This window comes from Balaenoptera borealis, assembly GCF_965194805.1.
Source record: "Balaenoptera borealis genome assembly, chromosome: 2".
Taxonomy (NCBI): Eukaryota; Metazoa; Chordata; class Mammalia; order Artiodactyla; family Balaenopteridae; genus Balaenoptera; species Balaenoptera borealis.
Window position 1 is genome coordinate 175,201,401 of NC_138867.1, and position 21,115 is coordinate 175,222,515.

General features: G+C 40.4%; 1 protein-coding gene across 1 annotated transcript; it reads left to right on the forward strand.

Moving 5' to 3' along the window:
• The first annotated feature begins 1,529 nt into the window (after positions 1-1,529).
• Positions 1,530-18,080, forward strand: LOC309624697 (uncharacterized protein). The gene is made up of 4 exons (XM_082383084.1): positions 1,530-1,661; positions 14,800-14,926; positions 15,126-15,186; positions 15,568-18,080. Exons 1-4 carry the CDS (start codon positions 1,659-1,661, stop codon positions 16,976-16,978), a joined length of 1,602 nt encoding a protein of 533 aa, XP_082239210.1. The 5' UTR covers positions 1,530-1,658; the 3' UTR covers positions 16,979-18,080.
• Positions 18,081-21,115: the final 3,035 nt, after the last annotated feature.

Sequence of the window (21,115 nt, forward strand, 5' to 3'; positions counted from 1 at the left end):
ACAGCCAAATTTTAAAAAAATAAAAAAATAACTTAAAACTGAAGATTACGATGAAGCCAGATTCTTTATTACAGATGGTGAGGTCACATTTCAGTTTCTGTGTTTCTGAAAAAGGGTCACAGTTCCATGAGTGGCCTCCCAGCCTTACACCAAACCCTTGAGAAATAAAATACTGCCTGCCTGCCGTGTCAGTAAACAAAGGATGTTACATTTATCAGCAACTGCAGTGAGCCGGGGAGCCCTGAGGGAACTCAGGAAGGAAACAAAGAATACCTGCCATCTAGCAGCCATCAGACTGCAGCCACTCCCAACAGTGGTGAGCCCTGAAGAAACTCAGGATGTGAAAACATAGGACACTGTAGCTGAGGTACACATCAAAGGAATGATTTCAGTGAGTCCAGACTCTTGCATCTTCCCATATATAGAAAAGTGCTAAATTCCTTAACTTGAGATATCTAGTTTTCTTTTATTAACAGTAATCTTTTGTTCCTACTACCTGCCCTTTGTTGCAAAACTCCTATATATCCTAGCTACCCCCTCGCCTCCTCAGAGCAATCTTCTCAGGGTTGCTTAAGATGCTGCCTCCCAGGCTTGAAGTCCTCAGTATGTCTGCCGAATAAAACATAACTCTCAACTTTTAGGTGGTGAATATTTTTTTAGTCGACACACTTGGCCCCTAGAGAACACAAGACCCTCTTTTCCAGTGTGGCCAGGTGTTGGGTTGCACCCTGCAGGTTTGCAAACCCATTAACTGCCCAGTCTCAAGACCAAAGAAAGAACCCGGAATCAGCCGTAGAGAAATCAATGGTTTAACGGATACGGGATCTTACATGTCTGACGCAGAAGGCTCCTGGAGCTACACCCCACGGTAGACAGCAGATGTCAGGCAGGACAAGGAGCAGTCTTCGTTGGGTTTTCCAGTTATGGAGGAAACTGACCTCAGATTGGCTCCTCAGTTACCAGGAAACCTCACCACCCCTTTGATAAACTATGAAAGTGGAGATAGTCTGATCTGAAGATTAGAACAATCAGTAGCCGGGGGCAAGCGCCTAAGCATTTACTGATTAGGCTCCAAGATTAAGAGGGAGGATCAGTCATGTGAATAGGGTGTAGGTGAAGCAGGGCCTGGTAGAGCAGGGGATGTACAGAGAGCAAGAGAACAGCCATCTTGGGTGGCCTGATCATACACCTGCCTGGGCTACCCTCATGCTCTGTGCTTAGTTGCTCCATTGGGAAACTCAGTCAGAAATTCCCTGCGCTCATGTGTTCATACAGAGCTGGGCGAAAAAGTTCTGTTTCAACGCAAAGGAATCAGGCTGGGTCAGGTTTCCGCCCCACCCGCTGCCCTCAGCACGGGTCGGGGCAGGGGCGGGGCGGAAGCTAGTTTCCAAGAGTCACACGTCCTCCCGCCCAGCTGTCACTCAAGCATTGGGGGATGCGGCCTTGCAAACTGTCCAATCAGGGGCGCCGCTTGGGCAGGTGGGTGGGGCGACGCACCGCTCTAGCTCAGGCGTTTTCACTCCCTCAGGCCGGGCTAGCGATCCGGTTTCCTATCCTTCAATGACGGTGGTGGCAGTGCCTCGGAGTCTGTCGCGCTGTGACCTGCGGTGGTCGTGGGAGTCATAGGAAGGATTCAGAGAGACCCAGGAAACCTAAAAATGGTGAGTGTGGGTTACCAGGGTGCGGAGTTGGAGCGGGAGGGAAGGAGGCGTTGGCTGGAAGTGACCCGAACCAGCTGTGATGGTACCGGGCCTCCCCGCTGTCAACTCCGGGGTCTTGAGGACGCGAGTGGCGCCGCTCGGACCTCGGTCCCCTCCGTCCGGCAGCGTGGGGGCGGAGCCGGCAGCCGGGACCCCGGTGTCCTGTCCCGTCACTGCAAGCCGCGGCTTCGGCCCCGGCCCCGCAGCCCCACGTCCGCCCCAGATTGTGTGGTGACCACCGGGAGGGTCATCAGGGGACCATCGTGACTCGGTCTCCGTGGTTCGTGCGTGAGAGGAGCTGTGGTCTGGGGGGTCCCCAGTCCTTACTTTCTCCCAGGGGGCACCCGTTTTCTCCTTGAGTTTTCCAATTATTTGGGTAGCAGAGTCTCAAGTCCACGACCCTGTCCCCTCAGCCTAGCTCTTTCTAGGGCTGGTAATAAATCCCTAAATTTTCACAATGCACCCCACATTCCCAAAGCCATTTCCTTCTCTGATTCACAGCATCGTTATCAACTATTTGTGCTCCGTGGTACATTTCAAACAGACCCAGTATTTTAACTGTTTATCATTTTCCCCCAGAGCCCTGGATGGCTCTTTTTTTTCCAGTTTACTTTTGTCTGTGGCTGTTTTCCATGAGAAGAAAGCAAAGAATAACCTCCTGGAATTAGGTTGTTCAAAATCCTTGTGCCTCTCCTCCCAGACTCATTCCTGGGCACAGACATCCTATGGGTGGAGGTTCCTCTTTAAAACTTCCCTGGGTGATACGTGCTGTCAGCGTTGGCCCTCCCTGGGATTGTCACCTTTAAAAGACTTATTCATGTATTTAAACATCGTTTTTCAATCAGATAAAATGTATTGAATCAATACAGCTTCAAAGACAGTAGTATAAAATATTTCCAAAGAGGCAAAAGTGAATTTCAGAAAAAATAAAATATTCCAGGATTACATTCCATTTACAAATTCTTGTTTTGCTTTTTTTCTTCCCCCAAGCGTGTGTAGTAAGTTTCTGAGGACTGTTCTTTACTTTTGGGTGATTTCAAATGAAATTCTCAGATTGTGTGGTGTCTGCTGAGACTTGCAGACCAAGTGTTCAAGTGCGATTAATTATTTTCAAACCAGTTTCTTGCTTTGGAAATAATCGTTAACTGACATCTTTTCTTCTGCAAGGAGTAGATATTTTGTGTTTTCTGGTTGAACTAGTAACAGTGGCTTACAATTTTCTTATCTCCTTTCCACATAAATGATGGGTTTAAATTATTTTGCTGGATTGTTCAAACACCAGGTTTGTGTCAGTTAAAACATCAACCGTGTTCCGAAGCACCTCCAGTGCAGAGCAGAGGGCTATAGTCAGTGATCCACGCTTCCTTGAGCCTGTAAAGAGAAGGACTTGCAGGCCCAGTTGTTCTTCCTGGGGAGCCTCCCCTGCAGGTGTCCTACCTGCTTACACCCATCACACAAGGAGACTTAACGCTGAGAGAAGCTACAGAGCCCTGGAAAGTGGGGGGTGCACCTGCAAGGAGGTGGGATTGATTCCCTTTCTGAGGTTGTAGTTGTGGTTCCATAGGCCTAGACATTTCTAGACGTCGTGTTTGAGTTGTGCATCCACAGTGAAGGTGCACTCAGTGTAATTTGTGCACATTAAGAGAGTCTGTTACGATCACATCCTCTGTCTTGTAGACAAAGGGTTTATGAATTTGAGTCAGAACCTTAAATTGGATCAGGCTGACAGTTTCCTCACTTGTGAAACTAGAACCTAGTGGAGGCAGGACTTCCATGCTTACAGGACGCGGGAGGGCATGTGGAGCTCCCAGAATTCATTCATGTGGCTCCTCAGCTGTCCCTACCCTCCTTCTCCAGCGACTAACCCACTCTAGGGGTTATATCTTAGACCCCAAGTCTGGGAATTCGGTCATATTTCTGAAAGTGGGTTTTTCTTCTGAACTGTAGCTAGAAGACTGCTTACCCGTGTTGATTCCAGTATTTGTGTTTCTTTTGTTGCTGTTGTTGTTGGAATCTTTTATTACTTCTGTGACAATTTTTAATCCAAAAATGGTATTTGAGTACCAAATTAAAACACTGTGATTTTGAATGGTGGTTTATAGCAGAGCAAACAATTTTATTTTATTTTATTTTATTTTTATAAATTTATTTATTTATTTATTTATTTATGGCTGTGTTGGGTCTTCGTTTCTGTGCGAGGGCTTTCTTCAGTTGCGCGAGTGGGGGCCACTCTTCATGGCGGTGCGCGGGCCTCTCACTGTCGCGGCCTCTCCGTTGCCGAGCACAGGCTCCAGACGCGCAAGCTCAGCAGTTGTGGCTCAGGGCTTAGTTGCCCCGCGGCATGTGGGATCTTCCCAGACCAGGGCTGGAACCCATGTCCCCTGCATTGGCAGGCAGATTCTCAACCACTGCGCCACCAGGGAAGCCCACAATTTTATTTTATACAATTTTAAAAACTATACAATTTCTCCTTTTAAGGTGAGTTCCCTCATGCAAGTTCTCCAGGTTTATTGCAGTCGTGTGTGTGTGTGTGTGTGTGTGTGTGTGTGTGTGTGTGTGTGTGTGTGTAAGAGGTGGCTCTGTTTTGTTCTGGGGTTGGTCCCAAACCAGGTAGAGTTCCAATGCGTGAAAAGCTTTAAAATTCTACCTTAAGGAGGTTTAATAAGCCAATATCAATTTCCAAGTACTTTGCAAAGATTGTTAAATTTTTCACATAAATACTGGAATCCTCAAAATCACACAGTCATTTCAAATATGTGTTTCTTTCTTTGGATTTCTTTCTCAACTGAAGATTGCAGTTCTTTGACTCTAGTTTCCATTAGCTTTGGGGCTTTTAGTGTGTAAGTTGATTGAGAGATACGATGTGAGTAAAGCAAGAAAATTGTGGAACCAATTAGAATTTTGTTCCATTTAGGCAAAAGAACTTCAACATGAGATGGGTGTATTTAAGTGCTCAGGTGCTTTTTCCATTTAAAAAAAGTATTTATTATACAGTTTTTAAAGGTTATACTCCATTTATAATTATTAAGTATTTATCTTTCTCTGACTTATTTCACTTAGCATAATGCCCTCCTGTCCCTAGGGAACTTTGACATTTAAAAGGCCATGCTATTCCTAAAGCAAATGAATTCTTATTTTAATGGATGTGAGGAAAAAAACAATTAAGTTTATATTTCTGTTGATATGAAGAAAACACCTCAAAGCTTATATACATCTTTTAAATTCCTAGTCTATTTCAGGGTTTAATTGCAAACCCCTAATATTTTATATTATGCCACTCATTCCTGAAAATATCCCCAGCGTGAAATGCAGTGGAGGGACAAACTATAATGTTCTTGTCCTTTTAGTTAGAAGGGGATTTGTAAATCTTTGACGGTGTGCAGTTTTATATCTGTTAGCATTTAAAGGATTAAATCTTGGAGTGGTTTCCTATGTAGAAAAGTTAAAATTAATTTTAAAAAGCAAAAATTAATTTAAAATACTGATTAAGCATGGGAAAATATGACGTATATCAATTTCTCTCCTGATTTTAAATAAATCATGCACATGAGGGTTAAAAAATATTCCTGAAATAAGAAACTTAATGACTCCCTACCTACATATCCTCCTCCGCTCCTATACTCTTACTCGACCCAATCTCAAATTACCAGTTTTTGATTACTTCTTGATCATCCTGTTAATGTTTCTTTATATAAAAACAAGCCAGTGCGAATGCGGTTTCTCTTACCTGGGTTTGTTCTTATAATGAGTAGTCAGGATCCACATATTTGATGTTTGACTACTGAAAGATAAGCCTCACCCCTTCCTTTTCCCATAGTGCTTCTTATCAGGACAGGCTGATAAGAAAGCCTAGAGGCTCCTGTCCTGTGAGCTGCTGTTTGCTGGGGTCTCCTCCTGTGCGCTGTGCTGCCCTGTGTGGCATTGCTGATCCACCAAGCCTGGGTTCTATATACACAGGCAGTTTTGGTAATTCCTTATCTTTTGGGAGCAGGAGCATGGGAATGGGGCCCTCCTTATAGTGGTCCTGAGTCCATGGCTTGGATGGAACCTATATGTGTTTGGAGTGAAGGTGTGACTGAGGCTGGGTTCACCCAGACCTTGGGGCGGGGGTGGGGGGGATCTTCAGGGGGGTACTCGGATGATTATACCCTGTGAATGAGGTGAGCCCCTTGGATGGTCACTCCGAAAAGAACAATTATTCCAGAGAGAAAGAGAAGAGAGGGTAAAGGTAGCTAGTCGGTGCCAGGCTGAGTCCACTCCTAATACCAGAGGGCTCACCAGGACCCTTAAGTACCTCTGCTGCTGCTTCCCCTGTCTCTACTGCAACAAAGCTCCTGACCCTCTGAGTTACGGTGGACAAAACCCATAGCCTCACTGCGGCACAGCAAAGGGATTAATTTAAAACAATTTAAGCCTAGGGTGCTTAATTTCTATAAAGTAACCAGTTATCATGAAGGAGGCCTCTGACCCTGATGGCACTGGGGTGAGGCTGTCTGGAGGAAAGAAATTATCAATACAAGAGAAGAGAGGACACCCTCTCCCCCAGAGTATATCCAGTGGCCTAAAATAAAAAACAGGGAAGGACTGGAGGGAGGGAACAAGAGAAGAAAGGTACTGAAACAAAGGAACACAATTTCACTCAATTGTAAATCCAAAATATGCTAAAAAAAATTTGCATAGCAAAAAGATGGAAGGGGCCTGCTTGGCTTTTGGTCCTCTATAATATGGGTTTGAATTAATATTAACATCTCCTGTACTGCACTAATTCACAAAACTTCATGTAATTAATCAAACTAGGTTTCAAATTACAGGTATACCTGGGGATCCCACTAAATTTAAACAATTTACCTCATCATCTTAGGAAGACTTACTGACTGTAATATAAAGGACAAATAGATATAGTTTGCCTTCAGCAGCAGAGCTCTCATCTTGCCTAAATTTCTCATAGTCATATCGCCCATTGTCCCAAAATATCCCATAGTGAGCAGGGAAGCTCTGAACCCATGGTTCATTAAGTAAAATTAAATTAAGTCTTCTACTTCCAAATTGACTAGACAAAATGGGACTCCAGAGAGAGACCTTAGCTATCAGTTAAATTAGTTAATATGGCCTGATTTAAATTAAACAAGGCCTTGAATTATTGAAAATCATTATAAGAAATGTATTTAGGGAGAAGTGATTACCGCCAATTTTCTTCTTTTAATAGCCTTATTTGGTCTGCCCTTAAACCTGGAAAGGATGAATGACACCTCATAGTGGATTACAGCAACCCGAGCTGTGGTTGCATCAAATTAGCCCCTATTCCTAGTCTCCAACATTATGGAAATTACTTACTCCATTCAATCAGCGGCTGGTAAATATCCTGCTCTCACAGATTTGATAAGCCTGTTCTGTTCAGTGCCTATTTCAACACCCTCTCAGCTGCAGTTGCCTTCACCTCTGAAGGGACATGATACACTTTTACCTGGTTACCCTCAGGGAACCTCAGCAGCTTGGCCATCCCACAGTCTCTGCAGGAAGATCTGAAGTGCATGCACTTTGTTCCAGGAGCACAGGTATGACATCACACTAACGACATCCTCCTCTGAGGACATTCATTTCTCGTTCATTCAGAACATACAATTATTGAAAAAAGGAGCTTGCAAAAAGCGTATGGGCCATTGACCCCACACATATGTGAGGCCCTTGGTTAAGTTTCTGAATGTTTTTTGGTAATTAGACAGCTGCTCCCTCCCTGACAATGTGAAGAAATATCTGTAGTCCCTCTCAGCACCCACAAGATCTACTAGGTTCTTTTGGTGCTGGAGAGACAACATATTCCTTATTTACGAATTTTACCTGAGCCCATTTTTACTATTACTTGGAAATTGGCCCCTACCTTGAGGGCACCCCTACTACAGAAGGCTCTGGACTGTGTTTAAATGGCCATACAACAGGCACTCCTGTTAGTTCCCTTGGAGTCTCCCTCAGTATAGAGGTTAATGCCTCCTGGAATTACCCATGATGGCCTTAAGTTGTCTATAGGCTTCTGGTGCAAGGAACTGCCTTAGAACTTCAGTTATCACCATGTACCGGGCTCTCTTGAAAATAGAGGCTCTCACAAGTGCTGAGCATGCGATCCTCTGCTGAGCTGCCCATTATGCCTTTGACCTTGGAAATAGCACCCCATCGGGTCAGCATGCCTACCAACACCTCCATGTGACATGATGGAGTCAAACCTGTCCTGGCCTATGCCTCCTGCAGGAGGGTGGCCTCTTCCCTATTCAGTCCCTTGAAAGTTGCTTTGGTGTTGGAAAAGGTCACCACTTCCCCAGATGGAGGCTTCCCTGGGATTGACGGAATGCACAGCTTTTGGGTGTGCATAGACTTTAAGGAGGACAATATGCATTCCTACATGATGAGCTTCATGGAGAGTTGCTGCTCTTCATCCCTTAATTGTGATATCCCTGATGAATGACCAAACCCCAGGGTCACACTAACCAAACATCAGGCAGTCATCTTACTACTGACCAAAATTGGCCTCATCTACTTGTATTCACAGACTTTTGGACGATTGTCCAAGAGTTGCCCCTTTATGGTAAAAGAACTTTAGGAACCTCTGAACTCAAGAGATACCAAAAATATAAATCAAGGTAAGTCTCGTCTAACATGCCCTAGGTCCAGAACACACTGTCTTGCCAGGACAATCCTCATCCATGTTGGAGTTCTAGACACTATTGATAGTAACCATGGCACTTCTCAGAATATGCAGTGCAGTTCTCTTCAACATGGCATTCAGTGGAAGTTTTACCTCTCTTACTGGTCTCAGGCTCATGGAGCACCATACTGCCTTATTGAATAAGTTCAAATCAGTTGAATGAAAGGTGTCCTGTTTCAGTCATCAGTCAGTCAAATCAGGGGTGAATTGTAATTCGTTTGTCTTCATCTTTTTTTTTCTAATACACTTCAGTTGTTTTAGGGTAGTTTTAAGTTTACAGGAAAATAGATCAGAAAGTATAGAGAATTCCCACATAACCCCTCTGCATCCACAGTTTGCACTATTTTTTACTTCTTGTTTAACTGGTACGTTTGTTCAAATTGCTCAGCAAATACTGATACAGTAAATTGCACGGTTTACATTAGCATTGACTCTGCGTTATAAGATCTGTGGGTTTGGAAAATGTTTAATGACCTGTGTCCTTCATTTCTGTATCACATACAGTAGTTTCACTTCCCTAAACATCTTTTATTCCCCACCTATTCATTCATCCCTCCCTCCAACCCTCAAATCCTTCACAGCCTGAGATCTTTTTACTGGCCCATAGTTTTGTCTTTTCCAGGGTGTCATTCACTTGGAATCATACAGTGTGTAGCCTTGTGAGATTGGCTTCTTTCACTTAGCAGTATACTTTTAAGGTTCCTCCATGTGTTTTCATGGCTTGATACCTCATTTCCTTTTATCACTGAACAGTATTTCATTGTAAGGATATACCACTGATTTATCCATTTGACTCTTGAAAGATATCTTGCTTAACTCTTAACCCTTGCCAAGTATGAATAAAGTGCCTACAAACATTCATATGTAGGTTTTTGTGAAAATGTGGGATCGTGAGGTCAACTCATTTAGGTCAATACCAACAAGTGTGATTGTTGGATCTTAGTATGAGAAGTAAGAGTGTATTTAGTTTTGACAGAAAATTCCTGTCTTCCAATACAGGCATATCAAATTTCATTCCCACCAACGATGAATAAGGATTATCTATAGCATCACCTCTTCACCAATGGCTGGTGTTCTGAGTGTTTCAAAATTTTTGGCATTTAATAAGTATGTAGTGATAGCTCATTGTTTTATTTGTAATTCCCCAGTGATGTATGTTGAGCATGTTTTCAAATTCCTTATTTTCCATCTGTCTTTCTTTGGTGAGTTGTCTGTTCACATCTTTTGCCCATTTTTATTTGGAGTATTTGTAATCTTATTGTTGAGCTTTAAGAGTTCTTTAGATGTTTTGGGTATCAGTTATTTATCAGATAAGTGTTTTACAAAGGATTTTCTCCTGGTGTGTGACTTGCCTTTTCATTCTCTAAACACTTCTTCCAGAGCGGGAGTTCTTCATTTTAATGAAGTGAAACTTAGCATTTTTTCTCTTTTGTGGATTTTTTTGTGTGTGTCTTATTGAAAAATTTATGACCGAACCCAAGGTCACCTATAGTTTCTCATATGTTATCTTCTAGCAGGTTTTTGCTTTTTCATTTGACATTTAGATATATGATTTGTTTTAAGTTAATTTTTGTGAAAGGTGTAAGGTGTGTGTCGACTTTCATTTTGTGTATGCTCATGTGTGTTTCTATGTGAATATCTATTACTTACAGCATTGTTGAAAAGGCTTTACTTTTTCCATTGAATTGCCTTTACTCCTTTGTCAAAGATCAATTGACTGTATTTGCGTGGGTCTATAGGAAAGCAATTGACTTGTGTATCCTTCAACCTTGCTATACACTGTTACTAATTCCAGGGGTTATCTCTGTTGTTGTGGATGCTATCAGATGTTTTGCATAAACAATCATGTCATAAGGAACAAAGACAGTTTTATTTGTTGTTTCCCATTCTGTATACCTTTTATTTCTTTTTCTTAACTTACTGCATTGGCTAGGGCTTCCAGTACATTGTTTAATAGGAGCAGTGAAAGGAAACTTCCTTGCCCTATTCCCCTCTTAACAGTAAAGCATCCAGTTTCTCACCACTCAGTATGATCTTACCTACAGGTGTTGTATAGTTGTTCTTTTTTAAGAAGAGAGCCTTCCCCTCAATTTCTAGTTTGTTATCATAAATGGTTGGATGGTATCAAATCCTTTTTCATGGTTATTTCCTCCTCCTTTTATTTATGATTTAGTAATTTCTGTTTTTCTTCTTTTCTCAGTTGTCTTGATTAGATGTTTATCATTTTTATTAAATTAATATTTTCAAAGGACTAGCTTTGGGATTTGAAAACTAAGAATTTTTGGTTTTTTTTTTAAAGAACCATACTTTATTCTTTCTTTTTTTTAAATTTATTTTGTTTATTTATTGTTGGCTGTGTTGGGTCTTCGTTGCTGCGTGCGGGCTTCTCTAGTTGCGGCAAGTGGGGGCTACTCCTCGTTGCGGTGCGCGGGCTTCTCGTTGCAGTGGCCTCTCTTGTTGTGGAGCACGGGCTCTAGGCACGTGGGCTTCAGTAGTTGTGGCACACGGGCCCAGTAATTGTGGCTCGTGGGCTCTAGAGTGCAAGCTCAGTAGTTGTGGTGCACGGGCTTAGTCGCTCCACGGCATACGGGATCCTCCCGGACCAGGGCTCGAACCCATGTCCCCTGCATTGGCAGGTGGATTCTTAACCACTGCGCCACCAGGGAAGTCCCAAGAGAGTGTTTTATTTTTTCGTTTCAAAACTTTAAATACAGGCATACCTCAGAGATTGGGGGTTCTGTTCAGGACCACCACAATAAAGTGAGTCACACTTATTTTTTGGTTTCCCAGTGCATATAAAAGTTATGTTTATACTATATTGTAGCCTATTAAGTATGCAATAGCATTATGTCTAAAAAAACAATCTACATAGCTCAATTTTAGAACTTATTGCTAAAAAGTGTTAACTATCATCTGGCAATGTAGGGTTGCCACAAACTTTTAATATGTAAAATACACAAAATCTGCAAAGTACAATACAGTGAAGCACAATGAAATGAAGTATTCCTGCCTGTACAGTATGTCACTCCACTCTCTTCTTCCTTTTGTGGTTTCTGTAAACAAGTCTGATTTAATTCAAGTCTTTTTTTCTCTATGCAAATCAAAACTACAATTAGGTACCACCTGACACTGGTCAGAATGGCCATCATTAAAGAGTCTACAAATAATAAATGCTGGAAAGGGTGTAGAGAAAAGGGAACCCTCCTACACTGTTGGTGGGAATGTAAGTTGGTGCAGCCACTATGGAAAACAGTATGGAGGTTCCTTAAAAAACTAAAAATAGAGTTGCCATATGAGCCAGCAATCCCAGTCCTGGACATATAGACAAAACTATAATTAGAAAAGATACATGCACCCCTATGTTCATAGCAGCACTATTCACAACAGCCAAGACATGGAAACAATCTAAATGTCCATCAATACATGAATGAAGAAGATTGGTGTATATATATACATATATATAAATACACACACACACCAAAAAAAAAAAAAAAGGAATACTACTCAGTCATAAAAAAGAATAAAATAATGCCATGTGCAGCAACATGGATGGACCTAAAGATTATCATACTAAGTGAAGTAAGTCAGAACGAGAAAGACAAATACCATATGATATCACTTATATGTGGAATCTAAAATATGACACAAATGAACTTATCTACGAAACAGAAACAGACTCACAGATATAGAGAACAGACTGGTGGTTGCCAAGAGGGAGTGGGGGACGGATGGATTGGGAGTTTGGGATTAGCAGATGCAAACTATTATATATAGAATGGATAAACAACAAGGTCCTGCTGTATAGCACGGAACTATAGTCAATATCCTGTAATAAACCATAATGGAAAGGAATATGAAAAAGAATATATATGTATAACTGATTCACTTTGCTGTACAGCAGAAATTAACATTGTAGGGACTTCTCTGGTAGTCCAGTGGGTAAGACTCTGAGCTCCCAATGCCGGGGTCTTGGGTTTCATCCCTTGTCAGGGAACTAGATCCTGCATGCATGCCACAGCTAAAACCCAGTGCAGTCTAAATAAGTAAGTAAATAAAGTAAATAATAAATAAATATATATATATATTTTTTAAATCCACAACACTGTAAATCAACTATACTTCAATAAGATAAAAAAAATTTTTAATCTTTTTTTCTCTATAACTAAGGTGTTTCTTCTGCTAGCTTTTTTCAATATATGCTCTTTTTCTTCAGTTTGAATATGATATACTTGGGTGTGCTTTTTTTTTAAATTAATTTTATTTATTTTTTGGCTGTATTGGGTCTTTGTTGCTGTGTGCGGGCTTTCTTTAGCTGTGGCAAGTGGGAGCTACTCTTCATTGCAGTGCGCGGGCTTCTCATTGCAGTGGCTTCTCTAGTTGTGGAGCATGGGCTGTAGGCGCGTGGGCTTCAGTAGTTGTGGTGCACGGGCTTAGTTGCTCCGCGGCATGTGGGATCTTCCTGGACCAGGGCTTGAACCCGTGTCCCCTGCACTGGCAGGTGGATTCTTAACCACTGTGTCGTGAGTGTACATTTTTTAGCGTTTTCATCTTGTGTTCTCTGAGCTTCCTGGATCTGTGGTTTGCCATCAATGATTAATTTTTGAAAAATCTCAGTAATTATTATTTTGCTTATTTCTTCTGTTTCTTTCTGTCTTTCTTTTCCTTCAGGTATTTCCATTGTATGTATTTTAAACATTCTGTCATTGTCCTACAGTTCATGGATATTGTGTTCTTCATTGTTTGCTCTCTTTTGTCTTTGAACTAGCTTCTGGTGAAATAGATTGTTTTCAGTATAGGCCTTGTATCTTTATTTTCTGTTTCCCAACTTTGAAAACAGTGGATTCCTGTGACTTCAGAGCTCTGATGGAACTAAGAAGAGTTGTCAATTTCAAGTGTTTTCACTTTTTTTTATGAGGTTGGGAATGATGGCATCCAAAACCAGAAACCAGAATTCTGACTCCAGTTTTTGATGACTGGCTGCTGACAACCTTAAAGTCTCATCCCCCCTCATTTCTCTTTGACCCACATCTATACAAAGTGATAAGAGTGCCTTGGTGCTCCTTCCTTTGGCAGTAGCAAAACAGTCAGTCCTCATAAGATCCTGTTCTTGTGTGTGAACCCGCACCCAAACCCACCCCCTAACCTCAATTAAAAAAAAAAAAAAAAAAAGTCCAGGCACCTTTCCTTTCTCTCTCAAGCCATTTCATGACAGCTGGAGAAGTATGCCTTACTTTCCCCAGAGACCTCAATTATGGAAGTAAACCCTTTCATTCACTATTGGCAGTATGTGGTGTCATCAACTAAGGAATTCGTATGTTCAGTGGTCAAGCCATCATATTTCTGTAGACCAGATAGGAGCTTGGGAATTAGAGAAATTGGGAGAACAGCCTCTAGAATGGCTGGTTGGGAAACACTTCTTCCTGCTGTTTGAAAATGGAGATTTTAGAGTCGTTTGGAGGAAAGCACTGCTGAATCCTTCATATATTTTATGGGCAAATTAGCCATGAATCCATAGTGATTTTCAGTGAACACACTTGCAGTCTGCAGCTGTTCCTCAAGGTCAGCAAGGCACAGGGCCCAGTGTTCTGATTCTGCCATAAAGAGCTCTTCTGGCATATTATCGCACTTTGTGTGCCTCTAAGCAGCCCCAAGGCGCACAAGTATAGGGACTTTGTGGTCTAAGTTGTGACATCTTCTTCCTAGTATCTGAACTCTAAGTTCCAAATAACTTTCTAGTCCATCAAACCAGAGAGAGAAAGGGAAAACTGAGCCTGTGGTAAGTATGACACAAGTTAAAAGCAATATTTCCTGACAAGGATATTTTCATTCCACCAGCTACATCATACCACACTACTTCTAAAGGCCTGGAGTACTTAGGGACGAAATAGCCAGCTGGACCTTATTAAAAGCTGGATTTCTACAGGTGTTCTGGATTCTCATGTTTGGTGATAGGGATAGAACTAAAAGCTTTTAGTTTTCACTATGTTTTTATTTAGTAAAATCTTATGCAAATTTGACCCTTTGGCTCATGGTGTGCTGAATGGTGGGTAATAAGAAGGGCAAGGGAAGAGTTTTCCTCACAAGGAATTCATGATCTTAAAATGATATTTGTTTCATGTGTGTAGTGTTTCTGTCATTTCCCAACATGCTCTGGACCCTGCAATTAGAGAGAAATAAGATGTGACGAGATCACAATAAAACTATGTAAATAATTTGCATGTTTTCACGATGCTGTTAAACTTATGAGGAAGTGTGGACAGAGAGTAAGTTTCTGATGACCAAGTCATAGAATAGATGTTTGGAGATGACAGGATCATACATAACCCTCGTATAAGTGGTGTACAGATGTCCAGTGCTGTTAGTCTCACACACCCTACTATACACATATTTGGGATGTTTTAGGACTCAGTGACCTTTGAGGATGTGGCTGTGAACTTCACCCTGGAGGAGTGGGCTTTACTGGATCCTTCACAGAAGAAACTCTACAGAGATGTGATGTGGGAAACGTTGAGGAACCTGGCCTCAGTAGGTGAGGATGACAACTTACCTTTACTTTGTCAATTAGAGAACACATGTTTCTTGCTCGTTAACATTGTTCCAAGATGTTGAATGTGGAAATGCAGGATATTGCTAAATAAACTAGGCATGGTCACAGCCAACAATGGACTTAGATAGTTTTTCTATAACTTCTAATATTTTGGGATCATTTTTCTTGGTCTGCAATCTAGGAGAAAAATGGGAAGATCATGACATTGAAGATCAGTACAAAAACCAGGGGAGAAAACTAAGGTAAGTCACACTCACAATATAAAATAGTGCCTCATGTGAGTATCCTGTTATGTTATGCAATTTTAAAAGAAGGAAATAAAAGAAATAATGCATGCTCCAAATTTAGTTATTCTTAGAAAATTTTCACCAAAATTACTTTCTTATGTGACATAGATGTTCAGTGTTTGCAAAATCGTTCAACACTATACATAAACTCTATATGAATGTCACTGTTTTGATGATTGTAAGAGCATTTCTTATATTCAACTTGAAACAATTCAGACAAGGCATAAAACCTACACTATTGCTATAACTGATAAAAATGTACTTCAAATATCCTACTATTAAGTATAAAATTGTTAATAAAGACCTCATTGATAATATACTCCTTGTTTTTTACAGAAGTCATGTGGTAGAGAGACTCTGTGAAAGTAAAGAGGGTAGTCAGTGTGGAGAAAACTTCAGCCTTATTCCAAATCTCAATCTGAACAAGAAAACTACTGGAGTGAAACCACGTGAATGCAGTACATGTGGAAAAGTCTTTACGCGTCATTCATCCCTTAAGAGACACATGAGCTGTCACACTGAACGTAAACCATATGAGTATCAGAAACATGGAGAGAAGCCATATAAATGTAAGGAATGTGGTAAAGCCTTTAGCTATCTCCAATTTTTGGAGGCACATGAAAAAAATCACAATCGAGAGAAAAAATATAAATGTAAGGAATGTGGAAAAGCGTTCCATTCCCGCGCATCCTTTCAAACACATGAAAGGATTCACACAGGAGAAAAACCCTATGAATGTAAGGAATGTGGGGAAGCTTTCATGTGGAGCACAGCGTTTCGAAGACACATGGTAACACACACTGGAGATGCTCCATATACTTGTAAGGAATGCGGGAAAGCTTTTAATTGTTCCTCTTCATTGCGAACACATGAAACAACTCACAGTGAAGAGAAACCCTATCAGTGTAAACAATGTGGAAAATTCCTTAGATATTATCATACTTTTCGAACACATGAAAGGACTCATACAGGAGAGAAACCCTATGAATGTAAGCAGTGTGGTAAAGCCTTCAGTTGTCCCAGTTCTTTTCGAAAACATGAAAGAATTCATACTGGGGAAAAGCCTTATGAATGTAAGGAATGTGGGAGAGCCTTCAGAGGTCTCTCAAGCCTTCGAGCACACATGATCACTCACACTGGAGATGGACCTTATAAATGTAAGGAATGTGAGAGAGCCTTCATTTCTCCTAGTTCTTTTCGAATACATCAAAGGATTCACACTGGAGAGAAACCCTATGAATGTAAACAATGTGGTAAAGCCTTCAGTTACTATAATTCCTTACAATCACACAGAAGAACTCATACTGGAGAGAAACCCTATGAATGCAAGGAATGTGGGAAAGCCCTCTCCCATCACCAAACCTTAAAAATACACATGAGACTGCACACTGGAGAGAAACCCTATGAATGTAAACAATGTGGTAAAGCCTTCAGATATTACCCTTCCTTTCACAAACACAAACAAATTCATACTGGAGGGAAACCCTTCGAATGTGAACAATGTGGTAAAGCCTTCAGTTATTACAATTCCTTACAGTCACACGGAAGAACTCATACTGGAGAGAAACCCTATGAATGCAAGGAATGTGGGAAAGCCCTCTCCCATCACCAGACCTTAAGAGTACACATGAGACTGCACACTGGAGAGAAACCCTATGAATGTGAACAATGTGGTAGAGCTTTCAGATATTACACTTCCTTCCAAAAGCACAAAAGAGTTCATACTGAGAAGAAATTCTATGAATAAGGAATATGGAAAAGCCTTTAGTTGATCAACTTCACTTTGGAAACATGAAAGAAGCCACACTGGAGAGAAAGCCTGTCAGTGTAAACAAGGCAGGAAAGCCTTCAGATATTTTCAAAGTTTGAAAACACATGACAGGACTCCCGTAGAAGAGAAACCTTGTAAGCAATGTGGTAAATCCTGCAGAGATTACACTTCATTAGAAACGCGCAAAAGAACTCATACTGAAGAGAAACCCTGTGACTGTAAGGAATGTGGAAAAGCCTTCAGATGTTATCAGAGTTTTTTTTTGAAGATGTGAAAAAGATCAGAGTGGAGGGAATGTGGTAAACCCTTCATTTGTCACAAACCGTTTGAAGACGTGTGAGAACACACACTGGAAAGACACCATATAAATGTAAAGAATGTTGGAAAGCCTTGAGTCATCCCAGTTCTGAAAGGATGAAAGGACTCACTGGACAAAAACTCTTGAGTTAAACAGCCTGGGAAAGATTTCAGTGAGCCTACATCTTTACATGTAAAAAAGAATATAAATGTAAGTAATATGAGAAAGCTTGATGGAAATTAATCTATGTGTAACATTCCAGAAAATAGGAAAGAGTTGTTATTAAAGTTGTAAATATGTTGTCTTTATCAAGCCTCTTTTCTTAGAGTGCACCATTGGACAGTGGATTTCTAGTAATTACTCTCAGAAATGAATACAAGGTGAGATGATTTTATAAGTCATATGTTTCCACAGCAGTACATAAGATTAATAGGTAGTGCTTTTTCTTTAAATCAGTTAATAATATTTTCTCTTTCCTGTTTGAAACCTGTTGGATTATAGGTGAATTGAAGCGTATTTCTAATAATGAAATTAGGTTAACATTGTTTTATAATGTTTTATTTGTTCTGTGTTAAGGGGCCACTGAAAAATGACAGTTTGGTATTTGGATTTTCCTAATGGCCTTGTGGCAGTTCTTGGATACCCTAGTCCAGTATATATATTTATCTTTCTTACCGACAAAGCTCCTTTTTGGGGGTGAAGAGTATAAGAGGCTTTTTCCATTTTCCATACTAATAAACAGTTGAATAAATACTTATGTATGCCTCACTTATAAAAGAATATAGTTTCCATGTGAATTATTATTTTCATATTTGGGTCTTTGCTTTATGTCCTTCCTTCTGACTATAATTTGGTGAATAGACTTTGAATTAAGAAGAGAGGCCTGATAGGGCAACAAAATCTAGAGCTAGAGTTATCCCCCCTGTAGGTAATGTTAGGAACTAGATTTTCCAGAACTCATCCCCTTTGTGGTTCCTTGTTAGAATCCACCAACAGTCTGACTTGCATGAGATTTGGAAGGCAGAAATGAGGAAGGCAGTAGTCAGATTTCACAGCCACCATATAGAGAGAGAGACAGATGCACAGGAGCTTCAGGTATACCATCTTCCTGACCATTTTCCATATTTTTTGCCCTTCCAGTCAAGAGTATCCTCAAAACCACAAATAACTGTATGATATCCATTTTTCTGAGACCTCTGGTTTCAACTGATGTCTTCCCAAGATCCACATCAAAAATCCAGCTTCTCCAGGGTCTCTTGTGTCCACCAGGAAACTAATCAGATTGTCGTGCTTGGGAGTATTCTTTGATTCCCCTCTTCTCTAGATTATATCCATATAAGGAAGGTCTGATTTGTGTAGGAAACACCTTGTGCTGTTAACAGTCCTAGTGAGTATGTTTTCCTGATTTACCATGACATCTGCAGTGGTGTAATCAAGAAGAATGACATGGGAGTTTTTTCTCTACTGCAGTGTTCACTGGCTACCTTCACTTGGTCTTTCCATATGAGAATAAGCACCTTTCTCCTGTCAGGAGACTGAGGTTTTCTTGTTTCTATGTGATTAAATTATATATTTTTTTTGTTACAGGAATGCTTCTATAGTTCTTTCATAGAAATATATTATTAACTGTTTTCTAAGCTGTCCAATGCTAACAAATATTATTGTGTATTTCATTTCCTGAAAGGATATATTAAAATATCCCCTTATAATTATGTATTTTCAGAGAAACTTTGCAATTTTCTTTCACTTAATCATTTATATTTTAAGTCAATTTTATGTACATACAAGTTCAGGTATGTTTTCCTCAGGCAAATTTTATTTTTTATTCTTTTGTAGTTACGATATTTATTATGAAATTAATTTCTCATTTATTCTTAGTACCAAATACTTAAATCATGTTTTATTTTTTTAAGCACCCTCTTGTCAGTGACCTACAGGATTGCGCTTGTAGTCAAAGAGAGGGGTGTAATGAATTCTAATAAGAAAGAGCACAAACCATTAAGTGATGTGAGGTATAATAGTACAGGATGCTCAGAAGGACTTCTTCTTATAGGAGTTTGGCTTGTGTTAGAGGATTTGACTGCTACCCAAGAAAGCAAGACGTTTTTCTGTATTGGATGCCGTGAGGAGGGTAACTTTATTCTTTCATTGGTTATCATAATCCTTGTTTTATAGAAGGCAAAAACAGTGTAGTGGAGCTAAACTTAATTCATAAGAAGCCCCAGTTACATTAGAAAAAAGAGGGGTATACTGGTCATTTTTATTATTTGGAACTTTATCTTTTATCATTTTTAGAGCTATGGTTACAAAATACCCTAATTTTTGTCTTGGTCCGTCATAGTCAATGAATACCTTTGATGAAGGTGGTGTGTGACATTTTTCTCTTCACCAGGAAAAGAGTTGGCCTTGCAAAGAATGCAGGCCAGTTCCCTGTCCTCTGGAACAGCTTTTGCCTTTCCTAATTGTTATCCAAACACTGATGTATTTCCTACAGTGTATTAGACACCCCTTACTATAAAGTTCAAGTCTTTTTTAATATCTCATTTATGACTCAACTGATGTTTGTAAGTTTAGGTAATTCGTGAGAGAACACATACCTAGCAAGAGAGAAAGACAGGGCCACTGTTGCAATCAAGCCTTTTTTTCTCAGAGACTATACTCTTTTTTTTTTTTTTAACATCTTTATTGGAGTATAATTGCTTTACAATGGTGTGTTCGTTTCTGCTTTATAACAAAGTGAATCAGGTATACCCATACATATATCCCCATATCTCTTCCCTCTTGCATCTCCCTTCCTCCCACCCTCCCTATCCCACCCCTCTAGGTGGTCACAAAGCACTAAGCTTATCTCCCTGTGCTATGTGGCTGCTTCCCACTAGCTAGCTATTTTACATTTGGTAGTGTATATATGTCCATGCCACTCTCTCACTCTGTCCCAGCTTACCCTTCCCCCTCCCCATATCCTCAAGTCCATTCTCTAGTAGGTCTGTGTCTTTATTCCCGTCTTGCCACTAGGTTCTTCATGACCTTTTTTTTTTTTCTTAGATTCCATATATATGTGTTAGCATACGGTATTTGTTTTTCTCTTTCTGCCTTACTTCACTCTGTATGACAGACTCTAGGTCCGTCCACCTCACTACAAATAACTCAATTTCGTTTCCTTTTATGGCGAAGTAATATTCCATTGTATATATGTGCCACATCTTCTTTATCCATTCATCTGTCGGTGGACACTTAGGTTGCTTCCATGTCCTGGCTATTGTAAATAGAGCTGCAATGAACATTGTGGTACATGACTCTTTTTGAATTATGGTTTTCTCAGGGTATATGCCCAGTAGTGGGATTGCTGGGTCGACTATACTCTTAATGCTAATGTTTCAACATTCCTCATTGCCATGCACTTTAGAGTCAGCATACCCCATTTAGCACAAATAATCAAGGCACTGTAGGATTTGGATACAGCAGTATGAGACAAACAGGTTCTTGCAGTCCTGGTGCTTATATTTTTGTGGGAAAAGAGATATGGTAAATGGTAAACCTTTGGTTTATAGATGGAAATAAGGGCTTTGATGGAATGTAAAACAATAATGTGAGAAAATAGGGAACGTGCGGTGTGTATATATCTTTTCTCTGAGGGTAGGTGCCTCAGTGAATGATGATGTCATTATTGATCACTGAATTTCTACCATATAATACATCTTAAACACTCTTTCAGGAACTGCTTGGCTGTGTAATTAAGTAGATTGCACCAGTATAGAAATCCTGCATTCCTGTGATTCACAGTAAAGATTCCCCATAAAGATAAAGATACAGAC

Bases quoted from the DNA above. Each gene is read 5' to 3' on its own strand.
- LOC309624697 (XM_082383084.1), top strand. The intron at 14,927-15,125 runs GTGAGGATGACA...TCTGCAATCTAG, and splicing joins GAGGAACCTGGCCTCAGTAG to GAGAAAAATGGGAAGATCAT. The intron at 15,187-15,567 runs GTAAGTCACACT...TGTTTTTTACAG, and splicing joins AACCAGGGGAGAAAACTAAG to AAGTCATGTGGTAGAGAGAC.